Source organism: Cygnus olor, chromosome Z (assembly GCF_009769625.2).
Source record: "Cygnus olor isolate bCygOlo1 chromosome Z, bCygOlo1.pri.v2, whole genome shotgun sequence".
NCBI lineage: Eukaryota > Metazoa > Chordata > Aves > Anseriformes > Anatidae > Cygnus > Cygnus olor.
Genome location: NC_049198.1, coordinates 16,459,974 through 16,481,940, shown reverse-complemented (window position 1 = coordinate 16,481,940; position 21,967 = coordinate 16,459,974). Strand labels below are relative to the sequence as shown.

General features: G+C 37.1%; 1 protein-coding gene across 1 annotated transcript in view; it reads right to left on the bottom strand.

The window, feature by feature from the left end:
• Positions 1-21,967, bottom strand: part of HCN1 (hyperpolarization activated cyclic nucleotide gated potassium channel 1) — a 199,616-nt gene that overhangs the window by 29,207 nt on the left and 148,442 nt on the right. Inside the window, exon 5 of the mRNA XM_040541693.1 lies at positions 9,754-9,900. Within this exon, the coding sequence (XP_040397627.1) occupies positions 9,754-9,900 (147 nt within the window). The remainder of the gene's footprint in view (positions 1-9,753; positions 9,901-21,967) is intronic.

Here is a 21,967-nt window from a genome sequence, read left to right as displayed (position 1 = left end):
TTAGAATTTGCTTGAGAGTGCCACGTTGGCTAATACTGATAGCTGCAGGGGAAAAGATGCATAAATGGCACAGGAGGTGTGAAGAATGCAAGAAATTCTGAGGACTACAAGTAGGAAGCATGACAGGAAGAACAGATTTGATAGTAGATTATGTCGAGGAAAGAGAAAGCAAACTGGCAGGAGTGGACAAGTCTATGTGCATTAGTAATAACAGCTAGAGTAAAAGTAATGTATAAGGCTCTTTAAATATACAGTAGGCAGGCATGCATAGCAATGGTAGACCCTGGAATGGTCAATTAGCCTTGGAAAAAAGATATGTAATTTGGGGAAATCAGCTGCAGAATAGGTACCACACAAAAAAAAAAAACTAAATCAGAAGTTAAAAAAATAGGTCCTTCAGAGAATATTAATGTTGAAGTGATTTTAGGCCAGTATTCAAGCCACTCACTCCAGTTAGTGTGTAACATAAACAAGATAAAAGAGAGTGCATGGCATCACAGTAAGAAAGAATCATATTACAGCTAGGAGACAAATCATAGTCAAGACTTGACAGATCAAGGATACAAAGGACATCCTCACCAATTCTAGATACTGAATATATTTGTTCTAGGGAGCACAGAAAAGAAGTGCCTATGCAAATAATACATCCAAGAAGCCAGGAGAGACTCCTGTAACCTTCTATCATCCACATTTAGTACCTATGCCGTTCTTGCTCTCTGCATGCAGTCACTAAGGCCTTAAATATTTGTGCCTGTGCCTTCTTTCCAGGATTAGGCACACAGCAGAAGTGAGGGAGCCTGATGACAGCAGGGCTCCCAGAAGCTGCCATTAGCATCTGCGCATAAAACTATCAGCAGCCACAGGAAGCAGGTGGACATGCTGTGGCATACTCTTTACAACAGTTAAATATTATTTTTTAAAAACAATTTCAGTTCACCTGCTTGCCCAAAGTGTTACATTTATTTAACCATTAATAGCATGTAAGTGCATTACTTATGTTATGAATTAAATATAACCTGAGGATTATTTCCATAAGAAATACATTCCTATAACTTAATCAGAAAGATTTTCAAATTATTTTAAGACTATATCTTAATCTCTATTTTGATGAATAAATTAATCTATAATGATTTTATATCATATGAGAGCCCTTAAAAGCCTTGTCATTACAGTCCATTTTAAAGTAATATAACCATAGACTGGCAGCATAGGAAATATGTACTGAGTTATACCACAGAATAACAATGAGAAACATAAAGACCGTATTGTTACACAAAACATATGCACTTAAAGAATACTATGTAAAGGTAGCAATAGATTATTATATAGTACTTTTCTCATACATACATTTTAGACACTTGGCTGTATGTAAGTGCCTGAAAGTGTGTGTATGTATATATATATATATATGAACGTACTTATATGTTTACAGATGTATGTATGTGTGCCTTGAATGTAAACACACACACACATTTAGTTAAATATTTAGAGGTTAATGTAACTTGCGTAAAAGCATGTGCTTGTATAACTGATGTGATAATCTACAAGCAAAAGGTGAGAGGAATGAAGAATCTGTTCCCAGTCCAAATTATGTTCTTTGGAAATGTAATGTCCTGATGTTCTATATTCTGCAAGGACACATGATCTGTATCTATTTTCAGCCAACATCTTCTCACATGGTAGCCTAAAAATAGGCCAGCTATGAACTTTATATAATGGCTCAAGAAGGGTATTAACCTCTTTCTCACATTCTGTTTTTCACACTGCTGTAAGTATCAATATTATGGAGAATGTATCTTATGCTACAGAATGACAAAGCAAACTACATCCTCCGAAGTTCTGCTCTGAAGCATTATGGATGTCATTGCCACTTAATTCCCTTCAATGTTTGTCATATATTAAGCTGTCTACACATAACACCAACAGCATTTCTCTTCCTCTCAGTAGCACATCTATTTTGTGCCAGATGCTAAAAAGCATGAGAAATTTTATATCTAACTCCTACTAATGGGATCCTTTCTACTCCTGGTGAAATGTGGATGATTATGAAAAGCAGTGTTTTCATAAATACCATAAGTGTAAATACAATGTTTAGCAATGAATGGTACAGTGAGTAGCTAGACATTTGTGTTCTCTAGATGCATGTACTAGCCACTGCATTTCCTGAATAACCTGTTGTCCAACCAGCACAGCATAATGTTCTCATCAGGAACATTTTTGAAATTATTCAAAATAGTTCTTTTCTTATTTTTTAAATACCGGTCCACTTTTGCCTCCTGATTTTCAGTTCCTCACTATACCAAATTCCCTACTATGAGATAAACTTATTTTTAAATACAAATAAAAGTGACATTCACAAGATCACAGAAATAAATATTAAATAGCTTTCAGTTGCACAGTTAGATAACGACTGCCTGAAACAATCCAAACTAAAATGAAAACTATTAGTTACAAAGGACATGGCTTTTCTATATAATATATATACTCACATAGGTATTTATTTTATCGACAGAATAGTTCAGCCTTCTATCAAAGCACAATCTGCTACTTCAAAGCACAATCTGCTACTTCAAATGTACTGCAGTGATCAGAGTGCACAAGCATACAATGATCAGCCTATAAGACTTGTAACTGTATGAGCTTTAGGAACTTTATTAATCTCCTCTCAACCAATCACAGAGTTTTAATTTTTCACAAATGAGGGAAATGAAAAATGGATTTATTCATGATAAAATTAAAAAATACAGCTGGGAGATTAAAATCTTCCTAGGGAAAGTCCTCAGCAGTAAGTAGTCTACTGCTACTGAGGCTGAATGAGATCCAGTACTCCCGCTGAGCAGGGCTGTGAAGGTATCATGAAAGAGATGGAGACAACAGATAAAAACCATTACCTTGAACTCAACTCATGAACCAATGGGAAGTCTGCACCTGCACACACAGTGCCTGACTCCATATTTTGAGCCAGCTTTTAACTCCACTCATGTCTAGCAATCTCATGTCACAGTAGTTTAATCCCTAGATGAGGAAGATTCTTGTTAATCACCAAAAATATATAACAGTACATTCTTCCAGTGTTAGATGTTTATCTTTAAATTAAAGAAGTGTAATTCAACACCTCTTGCATCCATATCTATGATTTATTTCATTATCTGTCCATTTGTATGTCATTTAAGGCACTAATATAGGACACAGACCAGCCCATTGAAAAGCAAAGAGGCACTATCAGAGGAACAGCTTATGAATAAACAAAAATATTTTTTTCTCCAATTCCTATTTCCATGTGATCTCCCTTAAATAGTCTTCATTGAAAAATGGTTTTTATATGGACATCACATTTATGTGGACTAGTTTGCAGATGAAAAGAACCCCACTCTTTCAGGTTGTAAGACTTCAGAAAAAAAAAAAAAAAAAAATCAGTATTTCACTTTTGGCTTACCTATAAGACAGTTTTTGGAGGAAAAATATAAGTATTTGTTTATAGTATTTAATGGATAATAGCAAGACTCCAAAACTATGGTCGAGACAGAATTTTGTGCAGGATTCAGAAAAATATAAGTTTATTTTTTATTTTTTTGTTCAAGTGGCACTCGGAAAACAAACAAACAAACAAACAAACAAACAAACAAACAAAACTGCCTAACAACAAATAATGATCTAGTATTTCTATTATGTGCAGAGCTTTAACCTGAGTTCTCTCATAGTTCTAACAAGATTTACCTTCTTAAATCACCAGTGTACCAAATGGAAAATAAATCCATAGGTGTGCATTCAAAGCAGATTTTATGCTCTGTAGTTAGTTTTCTGTTCTCCTTGTCTTGCACCCTTCTATATGCTGTTACTAGCATTCCAAGTGTGTAACTGAGTTCATAAAAATAGGCACATTCATTTGCTTCTGCATCTGCCAGTTCAGGATGTAGTTATCTCCTCTTGCTGATTAGACACAACAGTAATCTGTATTTGTGGGACTTTCGTGGACCAATTTTCACCAATTCCAAACAAATAGGCTTCAAAAGATTTTAGCCTGCTTCTGGATCCAGAATTTAAATTCCACAGTAAAAATTGAAGGAACAGATGTTCCTTCTCACCACTGCCAAGGAAGAGATTTATGGGAAAGGGACATGGGAAGGTCTATACAATGCCTCCCTGTCTCACCTGCACTGCAGTTTCCACATGGATCAGGGCTGCATACAGCCTTCTGCTTTCCCATGGTCTCCTTATGTAAGGACCAAGAGCTTTCACTTCAGAAGTTTACAAGGGGGAAAATGGAGAACTAGCAGGTACCAGTGACAGAATACAAGATGGTTTTCCTGTAGCCAATCCTCCATCTCCTAATCTTGAATTAAATCACACTACATAGTTTCCAACTCTGGATCAAGAATTTTAATCTTTTTAATTTTTCTTTTAGCTCTATATATTTTCTAGAGGGTTCAAAGGAATATTTGTTAACTTCTGCTCTGTTTCAACATGAAGGACTCATGGACATAATTCACAGATTAGGGCGAAAGCTCATTCAGTTATTGCTGAACAAGCTGAAGCTTTCCGAAACCTACTAGAGAGAACATTATCCAAACCAAAGCAAGAATTGTGTTAAAACTGAATGTCTTTACATATGAAAAACTAACTGAGAAGTCATCTGAAGTGGTTTGTTATTATTTTTAACCTCCTAAAAACCAGCAACTCAATTTATAATTGCAATAACATATTCAGACGTAATAGGAATGAAGCATTGTCTAATGTACATTAACTTTTCCTGGATTTTAGCAGAAGCTACAGGGGGAAGAAAAAAAAAAAAAAAGGAAAAAAAAAAAGAAGAAAAAAAAAAAGCCTGTTTCAGCTTCTTTACATTCTCTCCCATAGTACTACCCAGGTATCAATTAGCAGAACAATCCTAACAATCCTTCACTCCATTAAAAATTGAGACTTGACAGGTACTTGGAACTGTGATCTTGGATTGAATTGGGCAGTAGTGTGAAATTATCCTCTGCAGGACAGCACACCTGTTGTATTAGATGATGTTCTCTCAATGAACTGGACCTGGTGCCAAAAAAAACCTTCCTGATTCTGCTCTCCAGATGCTCGAATAGCAGTTCAGATAGGAGCAGGTATAGACTGGATTTACTCTTCTATAGCTGGCTTTCAAAGTCTCTCAAAGTGTTTAGTTTGCAACCAGATAGTCTAGTATTTTGCTCAAATAACTTATCTTTTTACATAACAAAACTACTGCAATAAGATTTGAGGATTTTATTTGGATTAGTATATCTGAAGAGCTTATGAAATACCTGTCATGTCTGAAATATTTATTAAACAATTATTACAAAAGAATCTCGTAGGTGCAGTAAGAAGCCTGTTGAAAATCATAATCACTGAGAGCTGCTGGTATATTATTGTCTGTATTATTAGAAGCAGTTACATTTTGGACTTGCCAAAACATGTCTCAGCTCAGGATGGATTTGCTAACAAAGCAAAGGGACTCAGCTTTTTTTTTTTTTTTTTTAATCAGAGTTTTTGAAACATGAAACAGTGATGAAAGTGGTTGGTGATTCAAAATCTGTGTCAAGTATGGCATTTACACCTGTGTACGTGAACACATCGAGGAGAAAACACACTCCCCATCATGAAGGAAAGAAATTAAACTACATTTTATTAAACTACATTTTCTCGCATCCCTAGGATATGAGTGTACAAAGACTCTTCCCATGTCATATCTGGTGAGGCAGAGTATCTTAAAACACAATAATCCAGTCACCTGCTGACTGCCTGCCCATTTCCAACACTAACTATTGCCTATTTATTACTGTTCTTAATTTACAAAAGTTAATTTCAGTCCTTTCAAAGATGTCTTTCAGGGCTTTGATTTAGCCTTGTATATTAGACTGACTATTATTTGGACATACCTTATGTAGATTTGTGAAAAATAGCAGTGATTGTTGTTTTTTTTTTTTTTTCCCCAGCATCTGTCAAATAAGTAATGTTCCAGTGTACCAGCATTTATTCTGGTAGATTGATGTGCTGCATAATTTATTCATGACTTCAGTACTCCAGAGTAGGAACCAAAGTTATGTTTTCTCCATGTCTATGTGAAAAAGCTCTTTAATGCAATAAATAAGGAGGCAATTGCTCTTTCCACATAGCTATAAAAAGGGATACTTACATGATTTCCTGTACAACTACATCTATAATTCTTACGTATTTTCCCCTGTTCCCCTCCTTAAACTTCATACCAGGGTGCAGTGCTTATAAAAATGCATAAAATTTTATGGACAGTGGATTAGAATGAAATGATTACCCCTCCATCTTTTACAACCCTAAATTTATGGACATATGTTGATATGGAAGCAAAATACTTGGAGCCTCCAATTATTTAATAGTGATTCTGATACTTTATTGTTTTTTAATAAACTCATTTGATTTTTTAGTATCATGCTAATGTTTGATGGCCTGTATCCAAAAACTCATAATGACTATACCATTAAAAAGTAGTGAAGCTTAGTATGCTCTAATCATACCACATTTTGGCATCATATTATTAGTATTAGAGTTGTTTCTACCTTTGTTCACAGGATTACAGTATACTCTAAATGAGAATATAATGTTTTGTGATTTCTAGAGATAAATATGAAATAGAAGGAAAGACACTACAAAAGGAAGAAAGTTTCAGTGGGGTAAAGGAGAAAGTTAACAACTGGGAAGAACAGTAAAGTTACTGAACTGATTGTATTTAAAATTAATTTTAAATGTTTTAAATGTACTAATTACATTCTCTAAAAATATACTTAATTTGTCAACATTACAGAAGATTTTCAAGCATTTATCTGAGTTTAAAAATGTGAACTTTAGAAAAATTCACATCTCTATCTGCTGAGGAACCAGAGCCAATGGGAAGCATGCTAATTGATACCATTTGCTAATTAATTACTACCTCAAGAAATGAGGAAATGAGATAGTTTGTAAATGTGTGGAAAGGTGGAAATTGTAAATGTGTATTGTAATTGTAAATATATAAAAAGTGGAGCTTATCTTGCAAGGCAACAGCTGTTTGAAGATGTAGCTATTTTTTTCTAAGCTAGTTAGATTTTTTTCTATGAGAGTATCTTGAGGGGGGGAGGGGCGTAGGTGCAGAGGGAGCTTGATGATTAGCTCAGATGTGATGCAGAACTTGTACAGAGCTACAGACAGGTTATATGAATCCAACCCTGTGTGACCTGGCAGAAGCAAATTAAAATTTTCCACCTCTACAGGAAATGTAACTGCCAGGAGTCTTCTGACTATGATTCCCCAGAAGGCTGGACAGCTACCATCAGATAACTCTACCTGTGAAGAAGGGTGCTTCTTCAGTGCTTTCTACTGAAATTTCTGCATTGAATGAAAACAGATCTTTAATTCTTTACTTTACTCAGAGAGCACCTTTCCTTATGAGCAGCTAATAGCACACTACATACAACAATGTATGGTTAAAACAGTTAGAGTTTATATAGGTGAGAATAGTTACATTACCATGGATCTAGTATACCAAAATAGTGTAGCTAACTTAATCAGGGTGAAGATAATTTCTAACAAATGTCTTAGTTACTTTTCATTGAAGTGAATCTCTGTTCATATAAGCTTTAAACAGTACAGGTCAGCTTCCACTTGGTTTATCAATCGCTTTACTCAGATATGAAACGCTTGGAGAGCTTTGGAAAATTCAGAAATGTTCAGGATCCTTTTCTTGCTTTTAGTATGTAGCCCTAGGTAATTCCCCACAATAATTCTTCTCCTATGAAGAAAGGCTGAGTGACCTGATGATGTTCAGCCTAGAGAAAAGAAGGTTCCAGGGAGACCTCACCACGACCTTTCAACACATAAAGGGCTCTTATAAAAAAGATCAAGACGACCCTTTACTCGAGTAGATAATGATAGGACAAGGGGGGATCACAGAATCACAGAATCATCTAGGTTGGAAGAGACCTCCAAGATCACCTAGTCCAACCTCTGACCTAACACTAACAAGTCCTCCATTAAACCATATCACTTAAACAAAAAGAGGGTAGATTTAGACTAGACATTAGGAGGAAATTCTTCACTGTAGAAGGGTGGCGAGGCACTGGAACAGGTTGCCCAGGGAAGTTGTGGATGCCCCTTCCCTAGAGGTGTTCTAGGCCAGGCTGGAAGTGGCCTTGGCCAACGTGATCTAGTGGGTGGCATCCCTTCCTATGATCTTTAAGGTCTCTTCCAACCCAAGCCATTCTATGATTCTATGAGATTTTATGATTCTGTGAACATGACTCTATTTGCTGCTATCCAAAAAAGTCCACCATTCATCCATATACAGGAAAACATTTCTTAGCTTTTCATTATTCTACTCATCCAATTTGCTACAAATACTCCATATAAAGTTTTCAGAAGTTGAGTCAAATGAACATCCACCCTTTTTTTGCCAAAAAAAAATCTTACATTTACTATAAGCAAATACAACCTTATTAGTGGTATTTATCATGTAAGAATTACTTTTACACCAGATTTGTATTCCTAATTGTATACCCTTTAGCTACTTTGTAATAGTTGAATGATGAAATTTATATCTTGCATAACTATTTTTCTGCTAAAAAAAAAAAAAAAAAGTCAGACATTTTCAAAACATGGACTGAAAAAAGGTCATTACCCTTAAGGAAAGTTTAACTGTAAAAAATTTCATGCCGTACATTAAACTTGAATGGTTGAAAACAAGGGAAATTGAAAGCACTGCAACTTTTTCATTGCTTTTGATAATGTTCATGCTATAGCTATGCAGTATTTTGTGTGGTTTCTCTTCTGCTTACTCTAAGTGAGGAAATAAGGGTTTTAGTTGAATGTCTTCATAAGAAGCTACTTCCATCATGCTAAGTATGCCCTGTGGAGATTCTAAATATTTAATTCTTACCCTATACTAAACTCAAGGTATAATAAAATGCAGAATTCATTAAAAAACTTAAGAAATGCAGCAAAGATTTGTTCTTGCAATAATGCAACTAGGGTATCTCTGTTATCACCTGGATGTTATAGCTTTGTGCTGTTATCATGATGAAAGATGGTATATTCTGTCCAATTAGGAAAAAAAAAAAAAAAAAAGTGCTCTGACCTTAAAAGGGTCTAATTTATTATCCATTAGTAACACCAAAAAGTCACTACATGCACTACAAAACTATGCATACTGAAGTGGTAACTAAAATAGAATTTGAAACTGCTCAACTAAGCAAACATCCAAGTGGTGTTTTCAGGGCACGGTGCAGAAGTTGCTGCCAGAATTCAGACAGATTCATTGGGTTCATTGGGAAATCTGTTCCCTAACTGTAACCATCCAGTTCTTACTTTTTTTTTTTTTACTTTTTTTTTTTTCCTCCTCTTCTCAGTTTAAGAGCATCTTAACAAAGGACTCTTCTTCACAGAATGAAGTAGAGAATCTTTCCCTTCTCTGGTGTCTTTCAGTGGTTTTGCCTGCACAGCTACCTTGTTAGTAAGTAGGAGGGCAAGAAAAGCCTTTAACCCAAGACCATTCTAGTCCAGTGTCTTAAAGAATGGCAGAAGACCATGAGTTTCTCTCAACAATTAAAGAATAAAATTTTACTCTTTGTGTTGGTCTAATATAAAGTTCATTATTCTGGTCCTTGAGTACATAGATGGTCAAATTAGATTAATTTTTATAGAACAGTATTAGAAACAGCATTTTAACACAGAAACCACAAAACCGTGAAAGTTTCCATACCAAGAAAAAACACTTGAATACTTAAATCTTACCTCCCTAAGGGGATCATTGAGCTCATTGAGAATGTTTTCTTCATCAAAGATCTTGCCTTGGTAGCGGTGCTCATAGTAATCATGGATCTTCTGGCGCATTTCAGCAGGTAACTTGTGGAATGACATGTACTGTTCCACTTGTTTATACTGTCAGGAGAAGAAAACAATAGGAATTAGCAATCTCCACAGCTTTTTACTCTGTCAGGAACCTAAAAAGTGAAAACTCATTCATGTATCCACTTACATTTTATATACTTTTATAATGATTACATTTGCCAGAGGACCCTAACACAAAAATTAGTTTAGTATTACTGCTGCACAAGTGACAGCACAACTGCTGAAAATAATGGAAACTGCCTTTAGTCATGATGTTAATATCCATATTAATATATAAGTTTTTGTAGTGGTTTAACTCGGCCAACAACTACGCACCACAGAGCCATTAGCTCACCCTCCTCCTTCCCTCAGTGGGATGGGGAAGAAAGTAAAAATAAATAAATTAAAAAGAAAGAAAGAAAGAAAAAGAAAGAAAGAAAGAAAGAAAGAAAGAAAGAAAGAAAGCTTGTGGGTTGAGACAGAGACACTTTATTAGGATAGAAAAGAAGGGAAAATAATAATAATAATAATGATAATAGCATTACTGGTAATGTGTACAAAACAAGTGATGCACAATGAAATTGCTCACCACCTGCTGACCAATGCCCAGCCTATCCCCGAGCAGCCAGTTTCCCTACTCCAGCCAGCCATCCCATATTAATTGTTCAGCATGATGTCATATGGTATGAACATTTCTTTGGCCAGTTTGAGTCAGCTGTCCTGGTTCTGTCCCCTCCCAGCTCTTGCTGTACCCCCAGTCTCCTCACTGGCAGGACAGAGTGAGAAGCTGAAAAGTCCTTGGCTTGGTGTAAGCACTGCTCTGCAACAATTAAAACATCAGCGTGTTATCAACATTATTCTCATCCTACCATACCAGCTACTAGGAGGAAAATTAACTCTATCCTAGCCAAAACCAGGACAGTTTTAGAATACAAACCCTCACACTTGTCTTGCGTTCCCTAAATTCCTAGCTGTACAGTTGTGAAACTGCACCACCATCATTTCTAGCTCAGTCCATGCAGCAGACGGAAAGTGTAGTGTCTGTCTAATTCTCTAGTGTTACACTCAGAGACAGCTTAAAGTTTGAAATTTCAGAAACTGGATATGCTGCATTAATATACAACATATTAATGCTGTGTATGGTTATAAAGTGATTGAAGAAAAAAAAATCTGTAAAGAGAATAAAGTAAAAGTATTCCTCAGGAGGAAGGAAGAGAAGAGAAAGGTAAACTCGTAAAATAGGCATGGCATCAGGAAATAGAAAGTGGGGAAAGACAGAGATGCTAGTATCCGGGAGACTAAGAGGACCTGACTTGATTTACCTTGTGTGCTAGGTTTTGTTGCTTTTACTAGTCCTCTGCCCTGTCTCCTGCTTTGTTTGAATCATAGAATCATAAAATGGCTTGGGTTGGAAGGGACTTTAAAGATCATCTAACTCCAACGCCCCTGCCATAGGCAGAGATGCCACCCACTAGATCATGTTGGCCAAGGCCACACCCAGCTTGGCCTTGAACACCTCCAGGGATGGGGCATCCACAACTTCTCTGGGCAAACATTTCCTCCTAATGTCTAGTCTAAATCTATCCTCTTTTAGTGTAAGATCATCCACCCTTGTCCTATCATTATCTACTTGAGTAAAGGGTCCTTCTTGATCTGTTTTATAAGAGCCCTTTACGTGTTGAAAGGTTGTGGTGAGGTCTCCCCAGAACTTTCTCTTCTCTAGGCTGAACATCATCAGGTCACTCAGCCTTTCTTCATAGGAGCTCCAGCCCTCTGATCATCCTCATGGCCCTCCTCTGGACTCGTTCTAACGGGGCCACATCCTTCCTGTACTGAGGGCCCCAAACCTGGATGCAGCACTCCAGGCGGAGTTTCACAAGGGCAGAGGAACGCCACAATCACCTCCCTCCACCTGCTGGTCACTTCTTTTTTGATGCAGCCCAGGATGCAGCTGGCCTTCTGGGCTGCAAGTGCCCACTGCTGGCTCACGTCAAGCCTGTCATCCTTCAGAACCCCAAAACCCTTCTCCAAAGGGCTGCTCTCAATGAGGTCTTCTCCCAGTCCGTACTTGTGTCTGGGATTGCCCCAACCCAGGTGTGGTACTTTGCACTTGGACTTATTGAACTTCATGTGGTTCTCATGGGCCCACTTTTCCAGCCTGTCCAGGTCCCTTTCAATGGCATCTCTTCCTTCTTTGGTATCCACTGCACTACTCAGCATGGTGTCATCAGAAAATTTTCTGAGGGTGCACTCAATCCTATTGTCTATGTCAATCCCATTTTCTATGTCATTTGTGAAGTTATTGAAAAGCACCAGTCCCAAGAAGGAACCCTGAGGGACACCACTTGTCACCAGCCTCCACCTACACATAGAACTTTTGACCACCACTCTCTGGGTGATGCCATCAAGCCAATTCCTTATCCACTGGGTGGTCCACCCTTCAAATCCATATCTTTCCAATTTAGAGATTAGAATATACTGTGGGACCATTTGCTTTCCTTCTTCAAAATCTCTTTTGAATAGCACAATTTTCAGTAAAGAAAGTCCCAGAGCTGACATATTCAGAGTTGTACTATACAAAGCTGTACGATGTATCTGAGACCCACAAAACAGAGAAACTGTGTAAACCACAAATGGAAAAGTACGTCCTCTCCAATATGTTTGGCTATCAGATCGCCATCCATGGCACAGCTGAAGAGGATAAGACACTATGACACAGAAGAAAACACCTCCCAGACTTACAGGTGAGTTAAAACTTGGCAGAAACTTTATTTCCTTGAGTATACAATCTTCTTTTATTTTATTTTTTAATTCATCTTTTCATTCTTAATTTGGCAATTTTAACCATTTTCAATGAAAAAGTCAATGAAGACTTAATTAGGACCAGCATCTCTGTATACCAATTAAATGAATTTACAATGTACATGCACTCCTTATGAACTGTAGCATACATCCTTTAACTTGCATAATTGAACACTGTTGTCTCTTCTGGATTTGAAATTTCTTTTTTTTTTTTTTTTTTTCCAAAGTGGCAAAAGATTAGATGGAGTCACATGTACAACACACATTTCCTAAGTAAGAAGAAAGTTACTTTGCATGAAAATATTTAACAATGTATGATGAATACGCAAGTCTGAAGTAAGCTCTGTACATCTCGTTTGCACCTCTGAAGCAAGAATTCTTCCCCCCATCCTTCAAAATGAGATTAAAATTTGCATGCTCATCAGTGTTTTCTGCAATGATAAGGAAAAATTTATCCATGTATTCTGGGTATGAATCAGAGTTCTGGGACACTGGAAGACAGTCATGTCCTGACATAAACAAGGTATTGCTAATAAAATCATCCTACTAATCAGTTGCAGCCATTCTAGGCATGGATTTATTGGGAGAGAAGGGAGAGGAGATCACCCAATGCTCTGTGTGTCTCACTGAGGGCTGCTGTGTTGGCTTTTCTGCATTTTCTCCAAAGCCAGAGAGAAGAGGCTGCACTGTCCAGCCCTCTATCACTGTGGCCTCATACAAGAAGAATATGTAATGCGTCATAACACATAGATAGGGAAATGAATTCACCATACTCCATAGCACAGGGCTTCACTCTTCTACCCAGTCTTATTTTCATTCTCACATACTTGAGCAACGTTAATAAGGAATTATCTTTGCTAATCAAAAATGTAAACTCATTTCAGATATGCAGGGTATAACGTAAGAGAGTTGCAAAGGACATTTGTATCAGAATAACCTTGAAGAAGAGAACATTTATGCTAAAAACAATTTGCTTTGCCAGCAATTTATACTGCTCCCTGTCATTAGTGCTGTTATTTGAATAGGTCCTTTCTCCCACGCAAACTAGTTCTTTTCTCTACCAGGAATTATGCTTACACATGAGAATTTTAGGGAAAAAGAAAAAAAATAAAACTAGTAGGAATGTAGTGCTTATCACTACCTTCTCTTAAAATGTTTCCAATGGAATAACTCACGGCGTAATAGGGACATATGCATATTAGAAACATTTACTCTTAGTATCTACAATTAGAAATTTAAAGTCTCACAGAGATATTTAACCATCTAAAACATTTCTTTCTCTGTCAAAAAATCTGATCCTGTGAGCGCACAACATATTATCACTCTGTAATAAACCTTTTTCCAATCTTTTTCTGTGTGTTATTCTGCATCACTCATGCTACTACTCCTCCCTTCTTGACATTCTATCCTGGTATTCACATGAAGTGATCCATCAAAACATTTAACTTATTCCTTTCTTCAGCAAGTTATATCTCATGATTGCTTTTTTTGTTTGTTTTTTTTTTTCATTTAATTAATTTATTTTTTATTTCTATAATATTGTTCCTGGTCAGGAAAGCACATTTATTTTTAGTTCTGCCTGCTATAAGTTATTGGCAATATTGCGGGTTTGCAAGATTAGTTGTCACTGTGGCTTGCCACATTTTAATTGTAAAAATATGCGCTTAAATGAAGATACAAAGAGAAAGCAAAAATAATATGGTCGTTTTCTGAAAAAGAAAAAAAAAATTGGTCCAAGTTAGTTTTGAAGAAGTTTCTCTTTGGGAACCACAGATATCAATATTGGTTAGAAATGTAGGCGCTTCAACTTTTAAACATTTATTTATTTATTTATACTCATGAGATCAACCCAGATCACATCAAGATAATTTAATTATTTTAATAATATCAAAAAAAGTTTTAAAAATTCATATTAGGACTGTGAATTCCTTGAATAAATATGTATATTAATTAGCTTCTCATGGTTTGTCTAAGTGGGATTTCACACCTAAAGTAGTATAAAATTGTCAGTGATGTTAAATTTTGTCAAAATTTTGTATTCGTATTGCATTTTAAAGAGCTGTAGCTGACCCTGAATAATCCATTCCATCTGACACCTAAATCATCCTGTTTATGAGTGGAATAATTTCTTTGTAATGATTCTTTGAATCACACTGCATTTCTTTCCTTCTAGATTGAAAATTTTGGTTGGCTTGTTTGTTTGTTTTAATTTGGTTTATTCAGGGGAAAAAAAAAAAAAAAAAAGCACCTCAGGTGCTTTTCTTACAAGTGTGTGAAATAAATTTTAGAACCACAGCAAGTTCCTTCAAACCTGACTATATTTTTCTTTTGGGGGTTGTTCTTATGCCACACAACAACCACTGACTACATTAAATATAGAAATGACTGTGTTAAAACTTCGTCCTTGAATCTCAAATTGCGTGACATGCTGACATGGAGGAGCCTGACATGGACTACATTTTCAAGGGAAGATGATTTAATAAGGGATTACCCATGTGTGCATTTGTCCAGCAGACTCTTCTTCACGATCTTTCTATTGGGATGTCAGACAAAAACACAGTGACAAACTACCTCTGATTCCAGGGGAGAGAAACAACAGGAATCCAGGCTCTTCACCAGAGCCTGTGCTGGATGAAGACAAGGAAAGACAAAGGAAAGCTCAGATAAAACTTTCAAGATTAGACCATCATCGTTTTGTATTGTGCTGCGATACCCAACTATGAATTTATTTTCATAAACCCTAAACATGGTACAGTTGACTTCAATATGGTTTCTTGAAATCAAATGTTCCAGACTGCTTTAGGAAACCTGTTAATGCATAATGATGTAACTGACTGCTATAAAGGAGAAGATTGCAACCTTTCTGTCTTCTCCATAACAGTTGGCTTATCTGAATTACAGAGATCACAAACCTTACATATCCTACTTCAGGTAATTTTAAATGATTTTGTTATCCATACGAATACTTTTTAAGTACCACCTCTTAAGAGCACAGGAGTAGGCAATTCCTAAATGTCGTAAGTCAAGCAGGTGAGGAAGGCCAGCTTGGCTGAGCCGGGGTCTTCTTCTGGAGTTCAGGTGGAAAAAGACAGTGTATGGACACATGAAGTGAGGTCAGGAAGCACTGGTGGACTACAAAAGAAGATGCTTGCCACAGGAGGGAGATAATTCATGGAACAAAAACTCAACTAGAGTTGAAACTGGCCAGTACTGTGGGTGACAAAAAAAGGAGTTTTTAAAATATGTTAACAGTGAAAGAAGGACCAAAGATAACATTGGACCATTACTCGATGAGGATGGTCATATCACTGACAGGAAGAGACATTTAATGCTTTCTTGCCTCTGTCTTTGACACCCATGATGGGCCCTGGGGAGAGGGCAAGATGTATGAGGAGTGGCTGAGGTCCCTTGGTTTGCTCAGCCCAGAGCAGAGCAGGCTGAGGGGAGGCCTCATGGCGGCCTGCAGCTCCCTCACGAGGGGTGCAGAGGGGCAGGCGCTGAGCTCTGCTCTCTGGGGACAGCGACAGGATCTGAGGGAATGGCATGGAGTTGGGTCAGGCTGGGTGTTAGGGAAAGGTTCCTCACCCAGAGGGTGGTCGGGCACTGGGACAGGCTCCCCAGGGCTGTGGTCACAGCACTAAGCTGCTGGAGTTCAAGAAGAGTTTGGACAATGCTCTCAGACCCATGGTCTGATTTTTGGGGGGTCCTGTGTGGAGCCGGGAATTGGACTTGAGGATCCTTGTGGTTCCCTTCGAACGTGGGATGTTCTATGGTTCTATGAAATATTGTTCTATCTCATTGCACTTCTATAGTATCTTGCCTCATTAAATTCTACACTTTTTTTTTTATTTGCATGTGCAAAGAATATATTCTTTTTGCAATTTAAATTTCCTCTCTCTCAAATTCCTTACATATTATCATATATGCTGAGAAAAGTAAATAGTATTTTTCAGTGTGAATGCTGTTTTTCATACGTGTTAAAACTAACTGGTCTTTTCAATACCTTACTGAATGGAAGGAATACTGTGTGTCTGACCACTCCATCCCTATCTCTTTTTAAAGATGAATATTGAATTGTTTGTCCCAAAATAAGTAAATATATTAATCTGATTTATATATTACATTGCCATAATTTCAGTATTTTTTATCCCAGTGTTTTAAACTCATCCCTGAAATGAAAATGTCCATAAATGCTACACAGTTAACAAATAAAATTGCTGGAATAGGCAAGAACAAAGTGGATTTCAAAGTTAAGTAATATTTCGCAGATATTTATACTGAAAAGCACCATCCACTAATAATTGGTTCTTGCTGTTTCAGCCATAAAAATATTCATGGGATCCTTGTACATAGCAAAACATTTGTTTCCAGCAAATTGTGAATATTATGATATATCAATCACATGAAGTTCTTAGCAGATACATTTATGCTTTCAAAATAAACCCTCCCTGTCACAGGCAAAGAGAAGCGAGGTCTTTTTAATATTGATCTGCAACTGAAGTGGGAATAATATTTTGAGCTGAAGACAGTATCCCAATACAGGCGATATCCACATAAAACCAGTGTAACAGAAACTTGAATATTCATCTCTCACAAGGTATTTTAATATACCTATCTCAACTGGCAAGTTGAGCTTGCCAGGGCCTTTCCTTTTAGTATTTTTTAACTATGATTGATCTTTTTAGCTGAAAAAATTCTCAGAGTTCTAACAATTTCTACAGCACATAATTCATTCTTACACACTTTAAACCATATAGCAATATGAAATAGAATCAAAGAATCATATAATCTTAGAATGGATTGGGTCAGAAGGGACCTTAAAGATCATCTGATTCCAATCACCCTGCCATGGGTGAGGACACCTCCCACCAGACCAGATTGCTTAAAGCCCCATCCAACACGGTCTTCAACACTTGCACGTATGGGGCATCCACAGCTTCTCTGGGCAACCTGTTCCAGTGCCTCACCACCCTCATAAGAAAGAATTCCTTCCTTATATCTCATCTAAACATACTCTCATTTAAAATAAATAGCTTTTTCAGTTTAAAGACATTATTTCTTATCCTAACACTACACTCCCTGATAAAGAATCCCTCCCCAGCTTTTCTATAGGCCCCCTTTAGGTATTGGAAGATTGTTATAAAGTCTCCTTGGAGCCTCCTCTTCTCCAGGCTGAACAACCCCAACTCCCTCAGCCTGTGAGGAGAGGTGTTCCATAGTAGACATGCTCCAGCCCCTTAATCATTTTTGTGCCCCTCCTTTGGACTCACTCTAATAGGTCCATGTTCTTCTTGTGCTGCAGGGCCCAGAGCTGAATGCGGTACTCACGGTGGGGTCTCACAAGAGCAGAGTAGACTGGGAGAATCACCTCCCTTGCCCTGCTGGCCATGCTTCTTTCGATGCAGTCCAGGATATGGTAGTCCTTCTGGGTTGCAAGAGCACATTGCTGGCTCGTGTCGAGCTTCTCGTCAACCAACACCTCCAGGTCCTTCTCCCCAGGGCTGCTCTCTATCCATTTTCCACCCAGCCTGTATTGGTTCTTGAGATTGTCCTGGCCCAGATGCAGGACCTTGCACTTGGCCTTGTTGAACCTCATGAGGTTCCCACAGACCCACCTCTCAAGGCTGTCCAGGTCCTTCTGGACGGCATCCCTTCACTCCAGCGTGTTGACCACACCATACAGCTTGGTGTCATCGGCAGACTTGCTGAGGGTGCACTCTATATCCCTGTCACCAACAAAGATGTTAAACAGTGCTGATCCCAATACTGATCCCTGAGGATCACCAGTCATTACTGATCTCCAATTGGACACTGAGCCATTGACTGCAACTCTTTGAGTGTGACCAACCAGCTAATTACACGAACAGTACCAGTCGAAAACCATTGAACTAATGATATTTTCAGTGCTACATGATAATAAGTATGTAGTTGCTTATATGTTACCTGGACCTGGTCAGACCAAAACTACTTCAGTTCCTTTCAACAATAAGTGAAAATATCAGATTTTTCCACAATGTCAACACTCAACAACTCCAGTCACTGACTAGTTTTTCAAGTCACCTAAGTTCCTGTATCTTCACTTGAAAAATCATGGTTGAATGATACGGCTTTTGCACTTAGCGAAACGACTTTGGCCTCAGCAATTGCACCTTATTTCTCCTAGAAAACCTTCTCCAGGAAACCTATATTTACATCTGTAAAGGCATTTTTGTTCAGGTCTCATTGTTTATACCAGAAATGCAATCATGACCCTTGAAGTATGTTATTAAAATATTTTCAGAAAATTAATTTTATTTTTAAAATACTGCGTTAGATCTTAATACTAAGCAAACCACAAACAGACAGGATAGGAAAAAAATCAAAGAAGGCTTTACTTTACTGGAGATTTATATTCAGTCAAAGCCACAGCATTACAAACTTTTCCATGAGATGTATTAAAAAAAAACAAATCAAACCAAACCAACCAACCAAACAAAAAAAACTATGTAATGATTAAAATTGTAAAAGAAAATCAGAGATCATTTGTGAAATTCTTCTGCTGAATTAAGCAAGTTCTGTCCCACAATCTGGATACAATAAATTCACTGGTATTCTGAAAATTGTTTGAAAGTGACTGACTGATGTATAAAAGAAGAATCTAAGCAGCATGATAACATACAGATTTAACTTACTGGAAGGGAGCAGGAAGGTGAGAGGAGGCAATTTGATAAAGATGAAGATTTTCTAAATAATGAACATCAAGTGAAGAACCATCAGAATTCTGCATGGCTTCTAAACTGCATTAGGAAAAATAAGTCCCCTGACTTAATGAATTTATTCCCTTGCCATTGCAAAACCTCACTTCATCTAGCTCCTTATATAAACAAATCAAATCATCTCAAAAACAGTTGGGCTTTCTCTCTCCATCAATTCTTTAAGAATATTGTTCCAAAAAACTCACCAATTTTATATGTTCCCCTAAATTTCAGTCTAAATGTACGCAGAGACAGTGTAAATCAATGAATGCTTAGGAGAAATTTATGCAGCAGCTCCGAAAGCTGCTGTCCCTTGGTATTTCTCCCCAGAGTGTTTATAGATGGGAATCAAATCTCTTCCCAACCTCATCCATGTAGTCTATTCTACTTTTTGCTCAGAAGTCAGCATACTAGACCCCTACTTTTTCATCCATTCTAGCTTGAGTGCATCTTTCTCCACCTTTAATGACTAGAACTATACATACTATTTTAGTCTCACTGATTGTACCTGTATTTCTTTGCTACCTACTGGAACACCAAAAGACTATGATGCTTTCAGATGGTTGTTTGCAGTCATTTTGCGATCAGCTTCATCACCTGGATTCCCTCAAAACTGTACTGATACTGTAAAGTATGTTGACTTTTCTGTATTACTAGAATCTGAAGCTTTACACCATTCTAAGCTTTATATTGTCATTGAGCTCACCTTGATGAGTGTTTCTTGAGGTACTATGCAAGCCTTGTGACAGCACCATTCTTTTAGGTGTTTTTCTGAAAGACTTGCTCCAGCCTGACCTTTGGAAAAATCTGTGATGGGCCCACTGCCTCATTGGGAGAATGAATGGCAGCAGTACATGAAAAAGCAGAGGAAATGGTCTTAAAACAGCTTTTCTTGCAAGAGCAGGATGAGGTCTATATTACCTAAAGCAAATCAGTTTCGTGTAGATAACAGGTTATGGTCTACATAGCAGGTGGCACACAGAAGATATCCTGAAGACTTCTTACACATACTAATACTTGGATGATTTTCTTCAAAAATTTTCATCTAATTCTACTTTCAAGCAATTCAAAAGACAGTGAATCTGCCTATCATCAAAACAGGACATTCAACAGACATTTAGAATTACAAAACTTAGACTGGCCTCTTTCTGTGCTAAACAGTGTTGAAAATGCGAAATGACAACAAAGATCAGGAAGTTATTAGTTATTAGTGCAATACCTATGTTCAACTTTCTAGAAGTCGTGTCTAATTCAAACCAGATGGATGCTCTACATTGGGAGGGCAATAAATGAAGTTCTTTCTGAATCAACGTGAGGCAAATTAAGTTAGTATGCCAAAGCTTCACCAAATAACTACTGACAAAATGAACTAAACTACTGAGCTGTATGAGATATTAAAGATTTCATTTTAATAAAGCAACACAAATATAAAATTTCTCTTCTGTCTAACCTTTTATTATTGACTGAAGTAAAGATTCAGATGTCTGTCAGTTATCGTACCTGTCAGAGTGTATGACATTTCAAACACTAGCTCATCTTAACAGGTTTTCAAGTAAGACTAAAAAGACACAGCCAAGTATTTACATATTATTCAAACAGCTTTTTCTTGGAAGAGTATTTCTGCAAACACACAGTTTACAGTTTTATGAAACAATTCTCCAACATTTTTTAATCCCTGTGAAAGTTCACTGGCTTTACACTTTAGGAACTCATATGTAATTCCTGTGATTTCCACAAAATATAAGGATGCATCATTGATAACACAATCCATTTTCTTTGTGGTGTGATGCTGTAGGTCCTTGAAAATTTAGCTGGAGGAACTGAGGAGTTTTGCCTCTCCTATTATCCTTTATTTTGCTGGTCACAAGATTGCATTTTCTACATATAGAAAATTTCATTTATTTTTTCAGTGAAGGAAAATGTGAAAGACTTTATGAACTGGTTCATGGGGCAGCAGGACAGAATTGATTCAGAACATCTAAACACTTAACGCTGTCTCAGTTTGATATTAACTTGCTTATTCATGGAGTTTTAGTCCCCTTGCTTCTACAAGAGATGTAGCAGGCAGATGACTTTTCAGGAAAAGAGAGGAGGGATCCCCAGATACAGAACATGGTATGTGCACTGGTGGTTTAGGCAAATACATTTTAATATTGCAGCTATCCAAAATGAAATGTAAAATGATTGAAGCCAACAAGAAATTATATATATATATATTATTTTATTGTATTTTATTTTATTAGAAAAAGGAAAATGCCACTTTTAGGAAAGTGGATAAAATTTCCTTGGAGTGTGAAGAGGTTGATCTCGTTTGTGGAAAATTTTGCTTTGTGGAAAGCCAGTTGGATGTTAAAAAACACCCTCTTCCAGCAAGCAGCATTAATACACAGCTCTAGAGATAAAGACAGCTGTATGGACACAGACAGAACTGAAAAATAACCACAAAGAATTTGCAAAGAGACAGAGCAAGTGAGAGGCTTTGCCATATTAACTCCATGAGTGGTTTTATAGCCTCTTTCTCAAAATTATTAAATCTGTAAGTGGACTTGGAAAGCAAACAATCATAGAATTACAGAAACTAT